The sequence below is a fragment of the Pezoporus flaviventris genome, unplaced genomic scaffold, assembly GCF_033815535.1.
Source record: "Pezoporus flaviventris isolate CSIRO_AGI_PZ_B2104156 unplaced genomic scaffold, CSIRO_AGI_Pfla_v1 ptg000002l, whole genome shotgun sequence".
In the NCBI taxonomy this organism is placed as follows: Eukaryota; Metazoa; Chordata; class Aves; order Psittaciformes; family Psittacidae; genus Pezoporus; species Pezoporus flaviventris.
Genome location: NW_026892550.1, coordinates 69,537,011 through 69,557,765, shown reverse-complemented (window position 1 = coordinate 69,557,765; position 20,755 = coordinate 69,537,011). Strand labels below are relative to the sequence as shown.

Here is a 20,755-nt window from a genome sequence, read left to right as displayed (position 1 = left end):
GCCTTGCTTGCACAGTCCTCCAGAACTCTATGGTCCTGCTCTTAGAGTCATTCTGCAACAGCACCTAAAGACTAGATTTTATGGGGAGGAAAAAAAATATTAACGTAGGGACAGCATCTGCAACCAATGGGATTCACCTTCTTCTACCCCATAAATATTAATTTTGGCATTTTGAGCCTGTGTCGTGGAGCCAACATCATGGAGCCCCTTGAGAGGCAGGAGGGAAGTCTGCACTGGAGATGTGTCATGGTTTCAACCCAGCCGGCAGCTAAGGACCACGGGGCCACTTGCTCACCCCTGTTCTGTTCCCCTGGGTCAGCTGTCCTGTCTCTGCTTCCTCCTGGCTTCCCCTCCTCCCTGGCAGAGCATGAGACTCAGAAAGTCCTTGGTCAGACTAAACATTACTTAGCAACAACTAAAAACATCGGTGTTATCAGCGTCGTTCCGAGGCTAAAGTCAAAAACACAGCACTGCACCAGCTACTAAGAAGGAGAAAAATGACGGCTACTGCTGGACCCAGGACAGTAAGGAAACATTTTTCCTTGCTACCTGCAAGTGTAAACTCAACATCCCCAAGCTTTCATACACATAGCCCTTTACAAAATCTTAACTACTTCCATTGCCAGATAACATGCCCACCATTTTGGAGTCTGTCCTGGACTTCTGGGTGGCCCACTGCATGCTGCCTGGTGCTCTTCAGATACAGCCCAGCAAGGGTTCCCAGTCCCTCTCCCCCTCCTGTCTCCAGACCAGAGAGCACTGTCCCTTCCCTTTGCTGCAGCAGCAAGGGAGCACTGGAAAAAGAAGCGGGCAAGACTACTGGGAAAACGGTGACAAGCTATTCCGCTGTCGGGAAGGAGCAGTGCTCTCAAACAGCTGTGTGTGCAAGGCACTGCAGCAGGTCTGCATGTGCCTCCCTTGGGTGCTGTCCCCAAGCAATGGGGTGGTGCTGGCCACCTCCAGCCAGTGGCCCAGTGTCAAGGAGGAAGCCTCGGCCACGGGGCAGCAGTTCCAAAGGTGATGACCCGCAGAGAATGTCACTGTCAGCTCATTGTGATGTGTGCGGAGAGCTGACAGGGAAGCAAAGACCTACTGAGGAGGCCACTGCCAGTGACTGTGGCCACCCTGTGGGCAGAGGGACAGTTGCCCCACATGCAGGCACCTCACATGGCGCACTGGGGTCATATTTCTTCTCCCAGCTGGGCACAGCAGATGATCCTGAGGTACCCCGGACACCACAGGGTGCAGATGGCGTCTTCTTCCTGGGAGAGGAAACGTTGCAGCTCAGAGCTGGACAAAGCAGCAGCTTTTCTCCCCAGCCTTGTTTCTAGCGACTACCTCGGGACCAGCTTTCAGGCAGTCCACGGAGTGCTGCTCTTTGCAGATATTTCAGGTAGGGTGCGCAGGGAGGAGCAACTGTGACATCGAGGAACGTGAGCCATTCTGGCACACACCAGGCCCTTTGGAGCCCTGCCCCTGCTGCTGATAGTGAGTGGCCATAATGAATGCTGAGGTCTTCTGCTGGGATTCCCAAAAAGGATGGGCTATCATGGGTGGTTAAGCACTGCTGCAACCCACACTGTGTTGGGGCATGGGAAGGTGCCGGGCTGGGCACCCCGGCTGGCCAGTGTGGAACTGGCTGCCAGGTCCTTTGGTCCCCAGGGCATTCATTTCCTGATTTCTGGGTGTCTCTGTTACAGATTTCACCTCTTTGACAGAGCACTGTATCTGGAAGGGTGGTTCACAGAGAGGCACTGATGAGTTGGCGGAAGACCTCAATCACTACCTGTGTGACGTTTTGGAGGGTAAGAGCCATGCTGCAGGACTGCCTGGCGGCAGGCCATAGGGCTGCTCATGGAATGAGGAGGCTGGTATCCTGGGCAACCTAGTCCTGCTTCCTTGGAAGGGCTGGGACTTTCTGTGGCCTGGAGGAACAGTGAGAACAGCCAGGCTCTCCTGGCAAGTCAGGACAAGTGCAGGTCCTTTCTGCTCCCCACTGTGGCCAAGGAGGCACCCACTTTCTCAGCAGCCACCTCTGTGCTTCTGATGGGAACACCCAGCTCCATGGTGCCTGGGGGCCCAGAGCAGGCTGAGAGCACCAAGCAAGTGCCAGCGCACAAGTGACCTGGACATGCTGGCACTGGCGTTGTGTGGGAAAGACAGGGAGAGACAGAGACCCTTCCAAGCCCATTTTCTCAGGGGATGTCTTGACCCTTCTGAGCTGATTATGAGCACATTCTGGACACCCCTTTGGCAGCATTTGTAAAGAAAAGCAGAAGAGGCCTCGAAGAGGATGAAGGGTCTAGAGCATCTCTCCTACAAGGAAAGGCTGGGGGAACTGGGCCTGTTTAGCCTAGGGAAGAGAAGGCTTCAGGGGATCTTACAGTAATGTGTCTAAAACTTCAAGGGAGGGAGCAGATTAGACAGAGCTAGGCTCTTTCCAGTGGTGCTCATTGTCAGGACCAGAGGCCATGCCATGGGCACGCACTGAAGCACAGCAGTTTCCCTCTGTAAGTTGGGAAACACTTTTTGGCTGTGAGGGGTGACTGACTGATTGCCAGGGAGCTTGAGAAATCTTCCTCTTTTGGCTCTTCCAAAGCCATCTAGCCAGCGTCCTGGGCAGCTGGCTCTGCCCCGCTTGAGAGCAGGGTTGGACCAGATGGACCCCAGAGGTTCCTTCCAGCCTCCACCATTCTGAAAATTAGGTGGCAGCTTGAGGCCATGCCTCTGTGCCTTCTGTGCAGGTACCAGGGCTGCAGCCCCTGGGAGCCTGGGAGGCAGGCCAGGGTGGTGCTTTTCCTAAGCTGTGCCGGATAGTGCACCATCGCCTGGGTGCTCCGCTCTGAGCACGGGGGCTTCCTTTGTGGATTATGGAAGAAGGTGTCCACATGACTCTTCCTTTCCTTCCCTCTGTCTCCAGACATGCTGACTCTTGGAGGTGACATCTTGAAGTTTGCTGGTACGTACTTAGGATGATGATGCCCATGGGTATTAATCTGCAGCACGGGACTGCTGTGGCAGCTCTGCTGTCCTCCTTCAGAGGCTCTGTGCAGCACCTTGAGCCATCTTCCTGGCCACTCTCATACGCCTTTGCAGCGCCCTTTCTCCAGGCTTCTCTTCCCACCCTGGGCCTGCAGTTTGGCTTCGGCAAGGGTGGTGGCTCCCCTCCCTCTGCCTCAGCTTGCAGGGCTCTGTGCTGGGGGTGAGGGCAGAGGCAGCACTGAGAGGAGGAGACCTACTAGAAGGTGAAGCCGAAGGCATTTATTGGAGTGCTGGTGAGGGACGGGGGGACGGGGGAATGGAGGGACGGGCTGGTGACAGCACAGCTCAGGCTGCCAGGCCGCAAGAGGAGGAGGAGTCCCAGCGAGTCCAGAGGTCCTCCAGAGGCCTATGGCCTCCCACAAGTCCATCTTTTTCAGCACGTCATCTGGTTTCTGCTGTCCCTGCCATGGAGCGTAGGTCAGGGAGAGTCAGGTCTCAGCAGAGCCTTGACGTTCCCTTGCTTTCCCCAGGGGATGCTGTGCTGCTGCTGTGGAGAGCAAGACCCAGTGAGATGGCCAAGACCATCAGCCTTGTGGTGCACTGTAGCTGGCAGATCCAGAAGAAGTACCGGAGGCATGACATGCTCGTGGGTCAGAAATTCCGACTTAAGATAGGTACAAGTGCTGTGCCAGGTGCAGATCTGTGGCACTCTCCTGTGCTTCACACTGGCAGGGAATGCGGGGATCCCCGTCTGGGGCTAGCGCCAAAGGAAAGCATCTCCTGCAAGCATTCAAGGGGCCACCTGTAGTTGGACACCAGACCACTGGGTTTGTGTGCGTTCACAGTTAGAATTAAACCTGGCAAGGGATCTGAAAGATAACAGGAAGAGCTTCTATAGGTATGTAGCAAATAAAAAGACAGACTAGGGCAACATGGGCCCTCTCCAGAAGCTATCAGGAGAACTGGCTACCCTGGATTTGGAGAAGGCTGAGGTTCTTAATGACTTCTTTGCCTCAGCCGTCACTGGCAAATGCTCTGAGCACACCACCCAAGTCCTGGAAGGCAGATGCAGGGACTGTGAGAATGAAGACCTTCGGCCCACTGTAGGAGGGCATCTGGTTCAAGATCATCCTAAGAACCTGAATGTGCACAAACCCATGGGAACTGATGCAGTCCGTCTGCGGTTCCTGAAGGAGCTGGTGAATGAAGTTGCAACTGTCCATCATATTTGAAAAATCATGGCAGTCATGTCAAGTCCCTGACGACTGGAAAAAGGGAAATATAACCCCCATTTTCAAGAAGGGGAAAATGGATGACCCAGGGAACTACAGACCAGTCAGTCTCACCTCTGTGCCTGGCAAAATCTTGGAGCAGATTCTCCTGGAAGGCATGCTAAGGCACATGAAAAACAACAAGGTGCTTGGTGACAGCCAGCATGGCTTCACTAAGGGGAAATCCTGCCTGACCAATTTGGCGGCCTTTTGGGTGACATGGTCTAGTGCGAGATGGCAGTGGGGTTGGATCTAGGTGATCTTAAGGTCCTTTCCAGCCCTCACTGTTCTATGGTTTTATGATTCTGTGAAGCTCAAAGGAAGAGCAGGTGTCAGGTTGAATACTGGGGTCTTTGAGCGTCTGCTGTCGGCCAGATGCCTGCAGGAGGAACTTATCCCTTCATTTTTCAGGTGGAGGCAGCTTTGCATCCTTTTCCGTGTTGGATTCTCCCCTGCCTTTCACAAAGAGCAAAGGAGAGCTGCATTGCTTAAGGCTGTGAGAAGGGTTTTGCAGGCTGCAGTTTTTCTTGAGCAGACAGCTACAACCCGCCTGCATGTAAAGGGGGTGGGCGGTGATCAGGGGCTTGGTTTGCTGGGTTTCTGGGGCAGGTTAAGACAGCCAGCACTCTCAACACAGTGTCACTGTCCACTTGGTTTGTCTATTTCTTAACACCCATTTAAGGGTCCTGTGTCAGTAGCCCCTCGAGAAGGATGGAGGATGCCCTCCCCCTCCATAATGACCATCTCCCCACTGGGGTTCAGATTGGCTTCTGAACAGCTGAAATGCTGGAGGCTGTAGAGCTCTGCTTCTCCCTCTCTCTCTCCCAGGGATCTCTGCAGGGAATATGCACCACCTGAGGTTTGGAGACGAGAGGCAGCAGTACTTCTGTGTCATTGGCAAGGCCCTGGAGGATGTCTGTGAGGCCGAAAAGCTTGCGGAAGCAGGTGAAATTGTCCTCTCAGCCTCCTGCTGGGAGCTATGTGAGAAGCACAGGCTCAGAACCAGCCATATTGCGGGCAAAACAGCTGTGAAGGTAGGTGGATGGGACAGCATCTAGAGCCATTCTGAGGACCTGGACCTGAAGGAGGGAGGCCTCAGAAAGCTGAAGAGCTGAATGTGGAGAGAGTTGTAGCTCTGAAAGGGGAGAGCAGCTGATGCTCTTGTCCTTTTATGTTAGGAGTAACTCTGGGCTGGGCTTGCTTGGTTTGAGGGGTCAGGAGGCACTGGAAGAGTTTTGGCCCCACCAGCAGTGTCCTCCGTGGGTCACGGAGCTGTTGACAGCTGGGGGATGCTTGGAAGACGTCTGCTCAGCTCCAGGGTTTCTGAGGAAGCACTGCTGTCCTGTCCAGCCAGATAGGCTTCTTCTCCCCTTTTCTGGACAGTGACAGTGGAGGGCAGGATCTGTCCCCTGGGACTCCTGGAGAAGCCAGTGTCAAGTGCTTTCCTTCTGTGTACCTTCAGGTTACGGGCATGAACCAGATGTCTCTGTCGGAATGCCAAAATGTTTTAGACAAGCTTCCACAGAAGGAGAAGTGCTGCTTCACGGAAAACGAATGTGAGTGCCAGATTCACCTTGTTTTGGTTTTGCTTGGAAACGTGGGGCCTGGCTGCTGCAGGGGTCAGGGATGAACTACCGCTCCCCTCTTCCCCTCTCAGTTAGCAGTCATGCTTTTGGCCCTCTTGTGCATCAGCTGGGGCAGTTGCTGCTGCTGCCATCTCCTTCCAGGGGACAGCTCTGCCCTAAGCACCTGCAGGTGGCAACACAAGCAAACGCAGGAGTCTCTCCCCTGTTGCCAGTGCTAGCCCCTGCTTTCCAACAGCTCGTAGTCCCATCTTCCCACAGCAACCATGTGTGTTTCCTCTCCGCAGATGCTGTCAGGCCTGCTCTTTTCTTGAACCCTGATACTGATGTGGGAGACATACTTAGTTACATCCCAAAAGCTGTTCTCAGGAAGGTACGCCTGGGCCGTTGCTGCTGGGGCTGCTTTTTTTGCAGGGCAGAAGAAGTGGTGCATTCAGAGAGGGAGTTTCCATGAGAGCAAGCCAAACAAAGAAAATGCATCCCGAGATGACAATGTGGGCAAATTGGGCCAAGGGGCACAGGTGCTGCACCACTGGATGAGTTGTCCTCAGAGAGATGGGTGGTGGGGCAGACATTTGCATCTCTTGTCTTTTCTGTGGGTATGGCTCTTCATGTTCTGTGGACGTGATGGCAGGATAGAGGGGAGAATCCACTGAAGCCCCATGAGCATCGCTCAGTGTCACCACTCATGTCCGTAACTGTCCCAAGATGGGGTGTTACCGGAGCGCCCTTCTCGCCTTTGTCATTTGTGTTCTGATTTGGTATCTGACTGCTGCAAGCTGGGCAGCCTGCCGACCATTTAAACCGAGAGGAGGATCTTCTCTTCCCCTACTAGTACCTGCTATTGCCAGGACACCAGCTCTCCCTTTGTACCTGGCGTGGGCAGCCCCTGGGAGAGCAGGCTTGTGAAGCCGTCATGCTCTTGTCTTCCAGCTTGAAGACAGAGTGCCGCAGGACTTCCTCTGTGAGCTACGGCCAGTCACCATCCTCTTCCTCCACCTGAATTTTGATACAAAGGACATAGTATCTTTCCGCAGTGTCCTCAGTGAAGTCAGCAGCCTGATGCAGGAAATCGTCTGTCCTCACAAGGGTGAAGTGAACAAAGTCTTCCTGTTTGACAAAGTGAGTGTGAGGTGGAATCATCTCCCCCCAACCCAAGAGGGTGGATACTGAGCAAGAGGGGAAGGTTCCTTCTTAGGCATTGTGGCAAGATGTGCTGCATCTGTCCTTGGCAGGGCTGTACATTCCTTTGTGTGTTCGGACTCCCTGGAGTAAAGCTGGCCCATGAGAGCATTCATGCCTTGCAGAGTGCTTTTCAGATCTTCAACTCGTGCTCCAAGATCATTGCAAAAACAGGGTGAGTGTCTGGTGGGGCTGAGGGAGCGCATGCTGCCTGGGCCAGCGTAAAGCAGAGGAAGAAAGAGTGTTGCGTCTAGCTTACCCTCCCCTGTCCTCCCTTCCTTGGCAGGAAGGAAACAGTGCCCTGAGAGGTGGCAGGCAACCCCTGGGCTTATCCCTGGGCAGCCAGGCAGAGTGTCTCCAAGCACACCCTGCTAGCCACCATGCTGGAATGAGCCCTAGTGAAGGCGAGAGGCTCCTTGGTGCCAGAAGCAGCACCTTCTGGGTGACTGGCCTGTGAACAGTGATGGGGCCTAGACACCTGATCTTACATTGCTGTCATCACAGGCAGTGACGCTGTGGCACCTTCTTCCCTCCCTCTTTTCCCACTGGTCACAGGTCACAGCTCAGGGAAGGGGGTCTCAGGAGAAGTGCCCAAAAGTTCCTGCCTGTGCTCTAAGCCCTGTTCCTTGTCCTTGCCGCCTGGGTCCTTTACAGCCCTGAGCTCTCTGTACCCCGAACCCCAGGCTGGCAGGGCAGGATGGCCAGTGGCCCAGGCTAGTGCTGAGGGGAGATGCGGGAAGAGATGAAGCTGGGTGGGCAGGACTGCACCTGGAGCGCTTCTGAAGCCGTGTTGTTTCCCTGTGTGCCAGGACAGTGTCTGTGTCTGTTACCAGTGGGATGGCGTTCTGTGGCCTCATTGGCCACCCTCTGAGGCACGAGTACACAGGTACAAGCACGTGTGTGCGGTGTGGGAAACTGGCGTGAGCTGGTGGGAAGAGGAAGACAGGCTGGGGAGAGTGCCTGTCCAACAACCAGCCAGGAATGGCCCAGGCAGCACCAGTCCTGGGCTGGGGTGGGACACTGGGCTCCACAGCTGGTTGTTCCCCTGGGATCTGCTTAACCCACTGTGGGGCTGCGGGTGTCGGATGTAGGGCAGCCGTTGGTCTGGAAGGGCACTGTGGAGCTGGTGGCACAGGTACATCACTGTGTGCTCTTTCTTCATCTCTCTGGCAGTCATTGGCCAGAAGGTGAACTTGGCAGCCCGGATGATGATGAGCTACTCTGGGCTGGTGACCTGTGATACCACAACCTGTGCCAGCTCTGGGCTGCCCTCTTGCTACTTCAAGGAGCTGCCGGAGAGAAAGATGAAAGGCTTCAAACATCCTGTCACTGTCTATCAATATGTGGGGATCACCACCAACAGGTGAGTGTCCTCTTGAGAAGTCTGGATGAGGGGATGGTGGCATCAAGGGTCCAGCTTGGCCAGCATAGAGGAGTTCTGCAGAGAGAGCAGAAGCCGCTCTCCATTCACTGTGGATGAGACGGTCAGAAGCCCTGGTGTAGGAGGCTTTTTACCTCTCTTCCCTGCTGTTTCCTCTTGCTGGGAGAGTGGGAGTGAAACCACAGGAATGGGGAAGGTTTTGTTTTGGTAGACACAACCTGGCTTTCAGGCTCTGTCCAAATGGCTTTCAAACTGTGCTTTCCGTGCTGTGCTCGCTCTACCACATGCCCTGGTAATGCTGACCCAAGAAGGTTTTGTCCTAGCTGCTCTTGAGTGGGAAGCTTTGGGCCAGTCTGGTTCCCATGGATAAAGGTGGACCCTCAGGACATTCTTCATCATGTCTTCCTCCTCAAACCTGGGCTCTTCCTCTGGGCCAGGATTTGACCTTCTTTTTGGATGATGGTTTGAATGTTAGTCTCTGAAAATACAGGAAGACTTAAGCCAGAGGTGCCAGGTGCTTGGAATCCCAGCCCATTGGGTCCTTGTTTCCAAGACTCTCGGTTTTTCCTGGCCAACGCAGTAAAGATATCTGCTAACCAGCAGCTCACTCTTGCTTCTTTCACATGTCTCTGGGTCTGGCCTCTGTTGACGGACTCTCAATATATTCTCTTGTCCTGGTGTGGCTGTTGGGTTTCTTAATGCTTAAAGCTCTCTCAGCATGCCAGCTTGAACTTTGGTGGGGGGGAGCATGCAGGGGATAACATGCTGCTCGAAAGAAAAACAGGTACCCTGAGGAGCACATCCAGCCCCTCCATGCCAGGCTGCTTCTTGATGTCCCTTGGCTTCTAACCAGCTAACTGACTTGTACTTTCTTTTTCCCCTGCTCCTAGCATATTTGGCATGGCTCTTGCCATGAAGATGCCAGAGAACGCCTCCTTGCTGGGTATGTGGAGAATGCCTTGCTCTTCTGAACCCCAGTTTCTTCCCCTCAGTAACATGTATTGGGAACGGAAAAGGTTTTGCTGGGGATAATGTTGCCTGCAGAGGCCCTGAGGAAGTGCTGGCTCTCTCAGTGCCTACTTAGTTGATATCTTTGGGGTGGGAAGCAGGGTGAGGCGCTCGGTGATCCCAGGCAGGCTCCAGACCTGATAGGAAGGTTTGTTTCAAGCTGCTCACACCCTGGGGGCTAAACCAGTCCCACATCCTTGGGATCAGGAAAGAGATTTCCTTCTGCTAGACTGATGGGGAGTTTTGGTGGTTGGTTCTCCCCCTTGTACTCCTCAGAGGTGCTTTCTTGGCAGCATCTGCTTGTAAACATGGAAAAGTCAAGCATCACGGACGCCTTTAATCACTCAGTGTCTTGCTGGATGTTTTGGGCCCTGTCATGGGTTAACCCCGGTAGGGAACTCAGCCCCACACGGCTGCTCACTCCCCACAGTGGGATGGGGAAGAGAATTGGAAGGGTAAAAGTGAGCCCACTGGATACGGACAGCTTAATAGGTAAAGCAGCTGCTGTGCATCCATGACAGGCAAAATCAGGCATTCTTTCACTGCCTCCTGGTGGCAGGCAGGTGTCCAGCCATTCCCAGGAAAGCAGAGCTTCAACATGTGTATCAAGGACTTGGGAAGACAAACACAGGAACTCGTAATGTGCCCCCTTCCTCCTCCTTTTCCCCAGCTTTTCTTGCGAAGCACAGCATCATATGCAATGAAATAAGCCAGCTGGGGTCTGCTGTTGCAGCTGTGCCCCATCCCAACTTCTTGTGCACCCCCAGCCTGCTTTTGCTGGCAGGGTGGCATGAGAAATAGAAAATGCCTTGATGCTGTGCAAGCCCTCTTCAGCAAGAACTAAAACACGGTTGTGTATCAACACTGATGTGCTCTGTGGCCAGTCGTACAGCCAGGAGAAGATGTTCTAAGTCTGTTTGGGACACAGCTGCCTGAAGCAACTCAGATCATCCCTTCCAGCCTTGTACTGGATCCCTGAGGGGGGATTTGCATGGGGCTGTCTGAATCTCTGTGGGACAGGGCATCCGCTACCACTCTGAGGAAGGCAGAGGTGCAAAAGCTGGGACAAGAGGGTTGGAAGGCAGCAGGGGTATCGTAGGCTGCCAGATGTGGTAGTGGGAGGGAAGCTGTGGTGGAGGGTACCAGCCAAAGGGACAGCTCTTTGCTTTCTAGCATGCCCCAGCAGCTCATTTTCTTGTTTGTCTTCACAGGTCGGAAGAAGGAGATTGACCTCTTTGTCAACTGCTTGGAAGCCTCTAACCGTTTTGGACAAAGACACATACTGGCATTTGAGGGCGCAAGGGGCGCTGGGAAGAGCCAATTACTTAATCACCTGTCCCAGTTAGGCCAGTCTGCTGGCTGCAGGTACAGGGTTTTGTCCTGTAGTTTTGGGACACTGCTTCTTTCCATCCCTGAGAGCCATGGAACGCTCCAGCCCCTTGGCCAGTGTGCCTTGGCCTTGGACTGAAGCCTCCTCAAAAAGCCTCATGGAGGCATTCCATAGTTATCTCCTGCGTGCTCTGCTCCTACCCCTGTCTCTTTGGGGTGTTGGAGGTGCTTCTTGACCTGTGGTGTTTCCTCCTTCACAAATAGAAGGAAAAAGCCCAAACTCGGTGCTTTGCATTGGATTCCAGATGCAACATATAGCAGGGTGGCCTGTCTCAGAAGCCCTGCTTGCCCCCTGACTGTTTCCCAGAAGGAATACTGGGCCAGAAAAGCCTCTCTGTGGCTGAGAGGCAGACTGCTAAGGTCTGGAGCCCAAAGGCAAACTCCACTTGCTCCATGATCACCTCTTAGCTCTGCAAGTCCCTCTGCAGTAGGGAGGTAGGGAGACATGGACCAGCGCTGCAGAAACCAGAAGGGGTCTGGACCTAGCTCTCCCAGTGGCTTGGCAGCAACTGCCTCTCTGTGCCCTTTCTCTTACAAGGAGTGAAACTCCCGGTACCACTTTGAAGTGGGAGGCTGAAGAGTTCCCCCTAAAGGCAACTCCAGCTCTTTTGTCTTAGAAGACTTGGGCCGTTGGGGATCTCAGTGCCTTTTGCTTTTGCATGGCAGGGTATTTGGCATGGAACTGCTAGAGGTCAACGTGAGGCAGTCCTTCTCTGCCATGCGTATTCTGATGGCCAGGGTGATGGGCCTCCATGAGTGTGAATCGTGCAGTGCCAGGGAGCACGTGCTACGGACAAATCTCAACGGGATAATCGAAGAGAGCAACTACTGCCTCCTCAATGACATCTTCCTTGTCAAGGTGAGAGCGAGAGGCCTCTCTGACCCTGGAGAAGGCTTTCTCCTGAGCCCTTCTGGTTCTTCAGCAGTCTTCTAAGGCTGCTGGAGTGCCTTAGCTCAGGGGGAGGGATTGCAGGGGGTCACAGCACATGTTTCCCATTCCTGGCCCCGGGGGCTGCCTGTATGTGGTGACTTAATGTCCCGCGCTGCATCTGGCAGTGCCTGGTGCCTTGTTCGGCATTCTGGAAGCAGCACTGGAATGAGGCTGGGTCTGACCTTGTGCTGAGGTCATTGCTGTGTGAGTGGTCTGCTCCAGCCAGCCCAAGATCCCACAGTCAGAGAACCAGCTCTTCAGCCCACCGCCAAGATGCAGCTCTGCCTGAGCCTCTGCTTTAGGCTCTAGTTGAAGTCCCACTGTGGCCTCTTGCACCCGTGCTGGGGAGAGGGAAGGTGCTGAGGCAGAGCAGGGAGGGTTTGCTCTGCCATCTTGCTTGGTGGGTAGGTGTAGCGAGCCCTGGAGACATGTTTCTCCCTGACTTTGCTTTTCTGTCTAGTTTCCCATTTCAGACAAGGTTCGCCAAATGCATGAAATGCAAAGGAAAGAGGAATTGCATTCAACCTGGGCAAAAGTGCTAGAGAAGGTGAGCATTTCTCCTTTTCTCCTTCTGGGTCAGAGGAGGAAAACAACCCTGCTGGCTCTGGGCTCTGCGCCACAGCAGTGTGAGTGGGTGGGAGGACCTGGTCCTTGCCCTCTAGGGCCTGAGAAACCCCCCATGTTCTCTCCATAGCCCGACAAGCATACTAGTAACTTTCCTCCCTTAAAGCGTTCCCTGGAGGAGAGAGAATTCTGCGTTCCCTTGCCCAAGCTCCCTCCTTCTGCAGGGCAGGTGATGTTAAGCATGACCTGAAAATCTCAAAGAAATTAGGCATTGGGAAGCTTCCAAGCACGGAGTTGGTTGGGGTGAGACTTGAGAGCATCCTCTCAAGAGACAGAGGCAAAATCTCCTTCCCTGTAAGACACTTGAGAATCCACTGGATTCCCCTCAGAACAACTCTTTTTTTTCCAGACCATTGACAGAAATGCCATATTTGTCATCGACAATGCCCATTTCATTGACCCCGCCTCCTGGAGTATCATGGCACCTCTGCTCTGGAACATCTCTGTCTTCATGGTCATGAGCTTATGTCCCGGCTTTGCAAGAACCGAGAGCTTTCACAAAGCCACAGCAAACAACCTGATGTCCCATAAAATCATCTGCTTTCAACTAGAGAAGCTGAAACCTTCAGCTGTGGTGCAGAAGCTCTGCCAGGACCTTAGAGTGGTCAGCATCCCTAGGGCTTTAGTGAGGTAAGTTGGAGCAGGGGAGCTCCCTGGACACGAAGCATAGGAGCTGCCAACCCTTTGCTGTTTCACAAGGAGGAAGGGAGGAAGACCCCCAAGGCCAAGCATATCTGGGGTGTGAAAAGGGCTTGGTCTAAGTGGCCAGGCTGTGTGGCAGATTCCCTGGGGCAGAGGTCTGCCCTGCTGCCAGAGAGCACCTAAGCTCCTGAGGAGAGGAAAGGCAGGGCTTGCTGCTCTGTGCTTTGGGCACTGTCTGCAAGTCTTTCCCCAGGGACTTCAGCAAAGGCTGGAGGTTCAGGGGGGCCAAAAACCACATGCCAGCAGGAGGACCTCCCTTTCAGAAGTGAGGTGTAGCTGTGACAAAGATGCTGGCTCCCCAGCTATGCCTGAGTGGCTTGCTACCCACCTCAACTGTTTTTCCTTTTAGGGTGGCGAGTCACTGGAACATGTTGTCCAAAGATGTGGTGAATGCTCCACCCCTGGGAGGGTTCAAGGTCGGGTTGGACAGAGCCTTGGGCGACATGGTCTAGTGTGAGGTGTCCTTGCCCATGGGAGGGGGTTGGAACTAGATGATCCTAAGGTCCTTTCCAAACCAACCCATTCTATGATTCTACTTCTCTTGTGCTGATCACTGCTGGATCTGTTCCTGCCCAGGTTCCTTGTCCAAAGAAGCTTGGGGATCCCGTATTACTTGGAGGAGCTGGTGCACTTCCTTCGTTGCAACGACATGCTCTTGTTCCGCACCAAGAAGTGGGGTGAAAAAGCAGAGGACAGCTGGGAGAACCTGAACAGTAAGAACCTTTGCCACTGACTAATGAGTTGCTGTGTTGCATTCCCTACAGCACAAACTTGCCCCTTCATTGCCCCATGGATTAGGGGCAGAGTAAGATCTTGCAGCAGATCATGCAGAACTTGGCCTGGCAGAGGCACGGGCTTCTGTGTGCCTTGTTGTCAGGACAGCCAAAGCAGTGGCTCACAAGTTGTGGCTTGGAGGGGCCTCAGTTCTTGGGGCTAAACCTCAGGGGAAATGGTTCTGGACCACGTAGGTTGTGGTCGTGAGACGTTCTCATGAGCACAGAACTTATGTTGGCCAAATGCTAGCTTAACTGAGAACAAACTCCAGCTTGAGGTGAGGGCCAGGAGCGGGAAACTTCCAGTGAAAACTATTTTGCTCTGCTCAGAGAGCATGTTCAGCACCCGCAGGTCAGTGCACCTGTACTGTGTGGTGTGAAGGGGCCTTGGACTATTTCAGGTGAACTTGGAAACATTTTCAGGCTGCAGGTCACTTTGCAAATTGCCTCATTCCTTCTCTCTTGCTCCACCTAGCTTTTGCAGTCTTGGAGTCATCCCTCACAGCAAGCTCAAGGTCCAGAGCAGGGGCTGCGGCCATGATCTGCATTGTAAGGCCAGGCGTGAACCTGGACAGCACCATGCTGCCCAGTAACTTGAAAGGTGAGGGGCAGAGAGCCACTCTGCTGGCTCTTGGCTGTGCCGCAGGGGCTGGAGGGAGGCTGGGCATCACTGTGCTGCAGAGTCACCCTCTCAGCTTTGGGGCTGGAAAAGGTGGCTCTGCTCCAACCAGCAACAGTCCTGGCATTGTGGGCAACCATTTTTCCTTCCTGTGTGTGGAGCAGCTTGAGCCTGCTGGTTGCTTTCCAGCAGCAGGTAGAAGAGGAAAAGTTGTTGATGCAACACTAAAATGACTCCCTTTTCTCACAGAAGCAAATCTTCTACTGGGACAAAAATTTGACTTGCCTCTGACTCACCTTTGAACACAGCTTCTATCTTGCTACTTTCTTTTTGAGTTCCCCAGCTAACAGTGGTTTCATGGCATGTTGTGGTGGTTTAAGCCCAGCCACGCATCTCACACTGTCACTCCCCCCCACCCCCCCACCCCCCCTCCCGGAGGGATGGGGAGGAGAATGGAAAGAATGTAACTCCAATGGGTTGAGATAAGAACAGTTCAGTAACTAAGGTATAACACAAACCACTACTGCTACCACCAATAATAATAATGATAAGGGAAATAACAAGGGAAGAGAATACAACCGCTCACCACCTGCCAACCGATACCCAGTCCGACCAAGCAGTGATCTAACCCTTCCTGGTAACTGCCCCCAGTTTACATCCTGGGCATGATGTGCTGTGGTATGGAATACCTCTTTGGCTAGTCTGGGTCAGCTGTCCTGTCTCTGCTTCCTCCTGGCTTCCCCTCCTCCCTGGCAGAGCATGAGACTCAGAAGATCCTTGGTCAGACTAAACATTACTTAGCAACAACTAAAAACGTCGGTGTTACAAGCGTTGTTCCGAGGCTAAAGTCAAAAACACAGCAGTGCACCAGCTACTAAGAAGGAGAAAAATGACTGCTACTGCTGAACCCAAGACACACGTAATTAAAAAAAATAAACCACTTTCCTGTGGATTTTCATGGAAGTTCACCTGTAGCCAGGGGAACTGTCAATGACTGTTGAATGTCCCTCCTGTCTGTCAGTAGCCATTTGTATGAACCTTGAAGAAACATTCCTGCTCTTAAGTTGTTTTGCCCAAAGCAACCCAAGAAGAAAAGTCAAAGAAAAGAAGAGTAAGGTCTGGCTGAGTTGAGACAACCTTTCTCGGGAGCTCTGAGTTCACCTCTGAGGTGGTGAAAGTTGTCTGTTCCCTGCTTGCAGGGCTGGCAAAAACCTAGTCCAGGTTTGGCAGGGCACATTGTGGGACGCATGTACCTGCTGGATCCTGCCCTATCCCAGTGGGGGAGTGTGTCTGTTGAGTGTCTCACTTTTTCCCAGGCCCTGTGAACTGCAAATCCAGTAGGAGCGGAGCCATTGTGCAGACACCTGTCCTGGGCTGCAATTGCCCAGAAGTGGCCAGTGTAGGGCCAAAGCCTATCCTGTTCATGCGTCGAATCTTTGCAGTGCCTCCAGCCTCAGTGTGGGGAAGAGGTAGGACTGAGACGTGTGGCTTCTCCTTGACAGAGATTGTGCTGGCTCAGCTGGACGAGATCACCCCACTGGAGCAGACTGTTTTGAAGTTTGCAGCCATCATCGGGCCGGTGTTCACTACCCAGCTGCTGTCATACATTCTTCCGATTAGAATGAGGCACAAGATGACTACCTTGTTGGACAGTCTAGTGAGTGACAACATCCTCAAGTGGACGGAGAGCACTGAGGAGCCAGAAGACGTCCAAGATCCTAGCAAGGAGCCAGCCACCCCTCCGCAGGCAGAGATTGGTAAGTGGTAGCAGTGGGGTGGACAAGGAGCTCCCAGATGGGCTCCTAAGGGCGTGGCGTGATTCCCTTCCTGTGAGGGCTGGCATGGCTGTTGGGGATGGGTTTGTCAAAGCTGTTACAAGTCAGTCTGAAAGCACACTAGGTTTGCACTGGAGGGAAGTTCCCACCAGCTGTCCCAAATGCCTCTGCTCCCCTGAATCCAAGTGCTGCTCGTAGCGCAGGCATGGGACGAGTGGAATCCCTGACATCCTCTCCCAGCCACCTGCAGCATCCAGACAAAAGATGCCCTCCAGAATGGCCCAGGGTCTTCAGCAAGCTTTTATTGGGCTTTGATTACCCTGTGATGCAGGGTTCCTGCTCAGGAGGCTGGTGGCTGCCATGCCAAGAGCGGGGAGAAAGTGCTGGCTGGGGCTTGCTTTGGCTGGCAACAACATCCCCAGCTCCTGCCTGGACCAGTGCAGCTGAGAACTGCATCCCCAAGGCTGTGCTAGCATCAGCCCTTTCACCCCATGCTGCAGGGCTTGGCGTGCAGCAGCACTGTTGCTATTCAGGATCTGCACCGAGGCATGACTGGCTCCCCATCTGGCCACAGCTTGGGCTCATACAAAGGCCCTTTGCCTTGCAGGTGTGGAGACCTCCCCCCCAAGCAAGCAGAGTGTGGGGTGTCCATTTGGTGTGCTGATGTTCCATAAGCCGCTGCTGCGGGAGGCTGCCTACGAGCTGTGGGTCCAGAAACAGCGGGTCACCCTGCACTCCAAGTGTGCTGCCTTCCTGGAGCGGTATGCACACAAATGCCAGAGCTGCGGCCAAGGGGACTTTATTGTCTTCCACCGCTTCGCTGTCAGCAGCACCCAGGACAAAGGGAGCTGTAAGGACTTTGATGATGGGGATGACCCACACAGCTGGAAGGCCTTGGTGCTGGCTGGAAAACAGCTGAAGAAGGAGAGGTTTTACATCTCTGCAGGTATGCTGTGCACCATGCTCTGTAATTTGGGCCCTCCGGGAGCCCAGGGATTGGTGCTGGGGGTCGAGTGGGAGTAGATCTGCTAGGAACGAGCCCAGCAGGAGTGGACACCCACTGCAGACTTTCCTCAGTGTGTTAGCACCTTGCAAGGATCCTTGCAGGCCTACTGGGAGAGGGAGAGCAACTCTTATCCCAGGATACATGTGGGAGGTGTCCCTGGTTTTCTTTCAAGGTATTACAGATACTCAGGAGGAGCAGGAGCAGCAGCAGCAGCAAGCTTTTGTGGAAGAGGATTTTGGGTGAGCAGACAAGGTTCTGATTCTTTTTGAAGCGAGTGAGTTCAGGGTGTGCAGAGGAGACAAAGAAAATGCTGGCTTTTGGCTGTCAGCCGTGACTCTAGCTTAGCGAAGAGCCTTTCCGTGGGGTGGGAGCTGAGAGGAGATGGCTGTGGAGATGAGTGAGTGCTTAAGGACGCCCACGGCTCAGTGTCAAAGAAGCCCTCGCTTTCCAGTTCCTGCAGAGTAGTACTGCAAAATCTACAGGGAAAAAGCCACCACAAGGGCTCAGGTGGTTTGCCTGTGGGAGGTGACAGAAAGCCTAGCTTCTTCCTTACTCCCTCCTCCCAAAGGACTTGTATGACTAGTACCTGTCTGTGGCTTCCTGCTCTGCTTTGCACAAAGGGCTTTTGATGTTGTCTCTGGGAAGGAAGACCACTCTAGATGATACCCTTGTATTCTTTGCTCTCTTCTTCCCCTGGGCACTGTCCTCTGGGTAGTGCGACTGACAGAGAGGACAACAATGCGCTCTCATGTGACTGCAAAGGCATCGTGGAGTCAGTGCTTGTGCCATTGGTTCACCACTACACAACACTGGGCAATGCTGCCAGAGCCTTTTACTATCTTCTGGAGACTGCAGCTGCCTACCTGCATGTCTCCAACTACTACATGGTGAGTCGCCCTGCTTGCAGTGTGTCCTGCCTGGCTCTGGGAAGGACAAGTTTGCGTTGCACTAGGACACGACTTTGTGGGTCCTTGGAAGGAAGATGTTGAGCTCTGAGCCTCACTTCTTCCTTTGGTTTGCCTCTTGTGTGGGAAGAGGCATTGGGTGCTGTGCCCTTAGCATGAGGGGCATTAGCAGGGAGGAGGCCTGAACGATCAGTGGTGCCTGTGCTCTGAGGCACACAGTCAAAAACATGACTGTTTGTGCAGGTATCACCAGGGGAAGAAGCAGACCCTCTGAAGACAGATGCCAGAGGCAATGGGGGAGGACAAGGGTAGCCATGGGCTCTGCACTAATCTCACCTGCTCTCCGTGTGCTTTCACAAAGGCCCTCAGGAAGCTGAGCGAAGCAGATATCCTGAGGAACTCTCTAAAGAGTAAAGCGAATGTGATATCCCGCTTTGAAGATGCCACCTTCTTCAGCCTCAAAGGGGAGGTAAAGGCGCGGTCTGGAGGGATCTCCTGAGTGATGGAGCTGGATGCCTTCCCCAGATGCAGTGGACAGGAGAGCTCTGGCTTCTCTGGCCACTGGCAGATCCCTGCAGTCTCTTGGGCATCTAGTCCACATTGCGATGTTTCCCTTTTCCTGTGCAGGTCTGCTATGGTGTGGGACGCACAGAGCTGGCAAAGAAAATGATCAGAAAGGCTTTGAGCCTGCTTGGAAGGCCATTTCCCCGGAACCGCGCTGAAGACTTTGTCAGGTCGCAGGTTGAAAAATTGCAGTGTGCCGCTTATGTTGCCAGAAGAGCATCTTCCCTTCCACAGAAGGCCCAGTAAGAAACACGACCAAGAACCCGGGGGAGAAAGAGTTATTTCCTACCTGGTCACAGGCATATGGGCACAGACCTGACGAGGCTTGAGGCCACACAGAGCAATGTGAGGGTAGAACAGGGAACGATAAAGTTCCTCTCTCCCTCCCTCCCTCTGAGGCCCTTGGAACAAAGCATACCTTAGGGTATCAAAGCAGCTTGCAGCCAGGGATGTGTCTGCTGGCACGAGTTGTGGCAGTGGATTGGTGCTGGCTGGGAAGAGAGAGCTGTACTGAAAAGGGGTGGGGGGGCTGGAGGCAGGACCAGGGCATGGAGAAGGAGCAGTAAGAGGAGCTTGGCCCCCCTGGTGCTGTCAGGCCAACATCCTCTCTAGCGGCCAGCTTCCCACTGTGGTACTTGTTGTTTGCCCCTTTCCCTTCTGGCAGCTCCCCCTCCATCAGCTCTATTTCCTCCAAGGAAGTGTAACGGTCTTGTCTGGCACCCGTTTTGCCCCCTGGCCCTGTCTGACCCAGCTCATAGGCTCTAGCCTGTAGAGCTAAAGCCTCTGGGCCTAGCAGTTTCTCTTGCTTGGCAGGAAGAAGAAGCTCGCCTGGCTGCTGCGGCAGAGCCGCTGTCTTTCCTTACTGGAGCACCTCTTCAGGCTGGAGGGCACTTCTGCTGGATGGAGGCTGTCCTGCCTGGCAGCGCGCATGAGGGCCAGCACAGACAGGGCAGTGGACTTGTATCTGTCAGCAGCCTGCACGAGCTATGATGCTGGCTTGGAAATGATCATATAGTTCATTACCACCATCTATCTTACATTTGGAGAAAGACGGTACTCTCCAAATATTTGTAGTACCGTAAGAAGCAATACATACAAATTATTAAATATTCATGTGTCCCTTCGCATTCAGATTAAATCCTTTTATTGTTACAGGATCTGTAAATATCTCCCAGGACACAGAAGGGAAAGGACAGGAGAAGCAGGCAGTTACTTGGGAGTATTTGCTGGGCTTGGTTGGTTTTTGTTGCGTCCCTAATGAAGAGTCCATCCCCAGCATCCCTATAGCCCCCGTTCAGATACTGGAAGGCTGCTATGAGGTCTCCACGCAGCCTTCTCTTCTCCAGGCTGAACAGCCCCAACTTTCTCAGCCTGTCTTCATACGGGAGGTGCTCCAGTCCCCTGATCATCCTCGTGGCCCTCCTCTGGACTTGTTCCAACAGTTCCATATCCTTTTTATGTTGAGGACAATGGAACTGCACACAATACTCCAAGTGAGGTCTCATGAGAGCAGAGTAGAGGGGCAGGATCCCCTCCTTTGACCTGCTGGTCATGTTCCTTTTGAGCATTTGGTCAATGAGAAACTGAACCTGAGCCGGCTTCAGTGTGCGCTCACAGCCCAGAAAGCAAACCATATCCTGGGCTGCATCAAAAGGAGCAGGACAGAGAAGGGAAAGGACAGGAGAAGTAGGCATTTATTTGGGAGTATTTGCTGGGCTTGGTTGGTTTTTGTTGGGTTTTTGTTGTTTTTTTTTCATTTTACTTATTGTTTAAATTGATTTTAAAATTATCTACCTCTTTTCGCAAGGATTTTCCAGCCAAGTGCAGTCATTTTAAAAGAGCTTTTAAAATCCTGTTGCATTATAGAAGTCTATTATATAAAAGCATGTATTAGTTTTCACGTAATACTATGAATACTATCTTCAGCCCAGTGGTCTCATCTAAACAAATCCAGTGGCTCCCTGGATTAAATCCTTTGCAAGCATTCAATATCATCCAAGTCTTAACAAGTTAGAAGAGCCATGAGGTGGAAGTTCACACCTGGAGGCAGGGAAATGAGC

The 20,755-nt window shown here is 53.2% G+C and overlaps 1 protein-coding gene across 1 annotated transcript; it reads left to right on the top strand.

The window, feature by feature from the left end:
- The first annotated feature begins 631 nt into the window (after positions 1 to 631).
- LOC133274788 (adenylate cyclase type 10-like) lies at positions 632 to 19,710 on the top strand. Its single transcript, XM_061464300.1, has 26 exons — positions 632 to 1,017; positions 1,200 to 1,393; positions 1,701 to 1,805; positions 2,921 to 2,959; positions 3,513 to 3,656; positions 5,082 to 5,287; positions 5,716 to 5,809; positions 6,124 to 6,209; positions 6,770 to 6,958; positions 7,072 to 7,193; positions 7,828 to 7,904; positions 8,192 to 8,381; positions 9,290 to 9,342; positions 10,619 to 10,772; positions 11,463 to 11,655; positions 12,188 to 12,274; positions 12,701 to 12,981; positions 13,630 to 13,766; positions 14,302 to 14,427; positions 15,948 to 16,202; positions 16,828 to 17,166; positions 17,399 to 17,465; positions 17,942 to 18,113; positions 18,493 to 18,600; positions 18,759 to 18,937; positions 19,509 to 19,710. Exons 1-26 carry the CDS (start codon positions 632 to 634, stop codon positions 19,708 to 19,710), a joined length of 4,185 nt encoding a protein of 1,394 aa, XP_061320284.1.
- Positions 19,711 to 20,755: the final 1,045 nt, after the last annotated feature.

Coding starts and splice junctions, on each gene's coding strand:
- LOC133274788 (XM_061464300.1), top strand. CDS start 632: ATGCCCACCATTTTGGAGTCTGTCCTGGACTTCTGGGTGGCCCACTGC. Junction 2,960..3,512: donor TGACATCTTGAAGTTTGCTG/GTACGTACTTAG, acceptor TGCTTTCCCCAG/GGGATGCTGTGCTGCTGCTG. Junction 6,959..7,071: donor AAGTCTTCCTGTTTGACAAA/GTGAGTGTGAGG, acceptor TGTCCTTGGCAG/GGCTGTACATTCCTTTGTGT.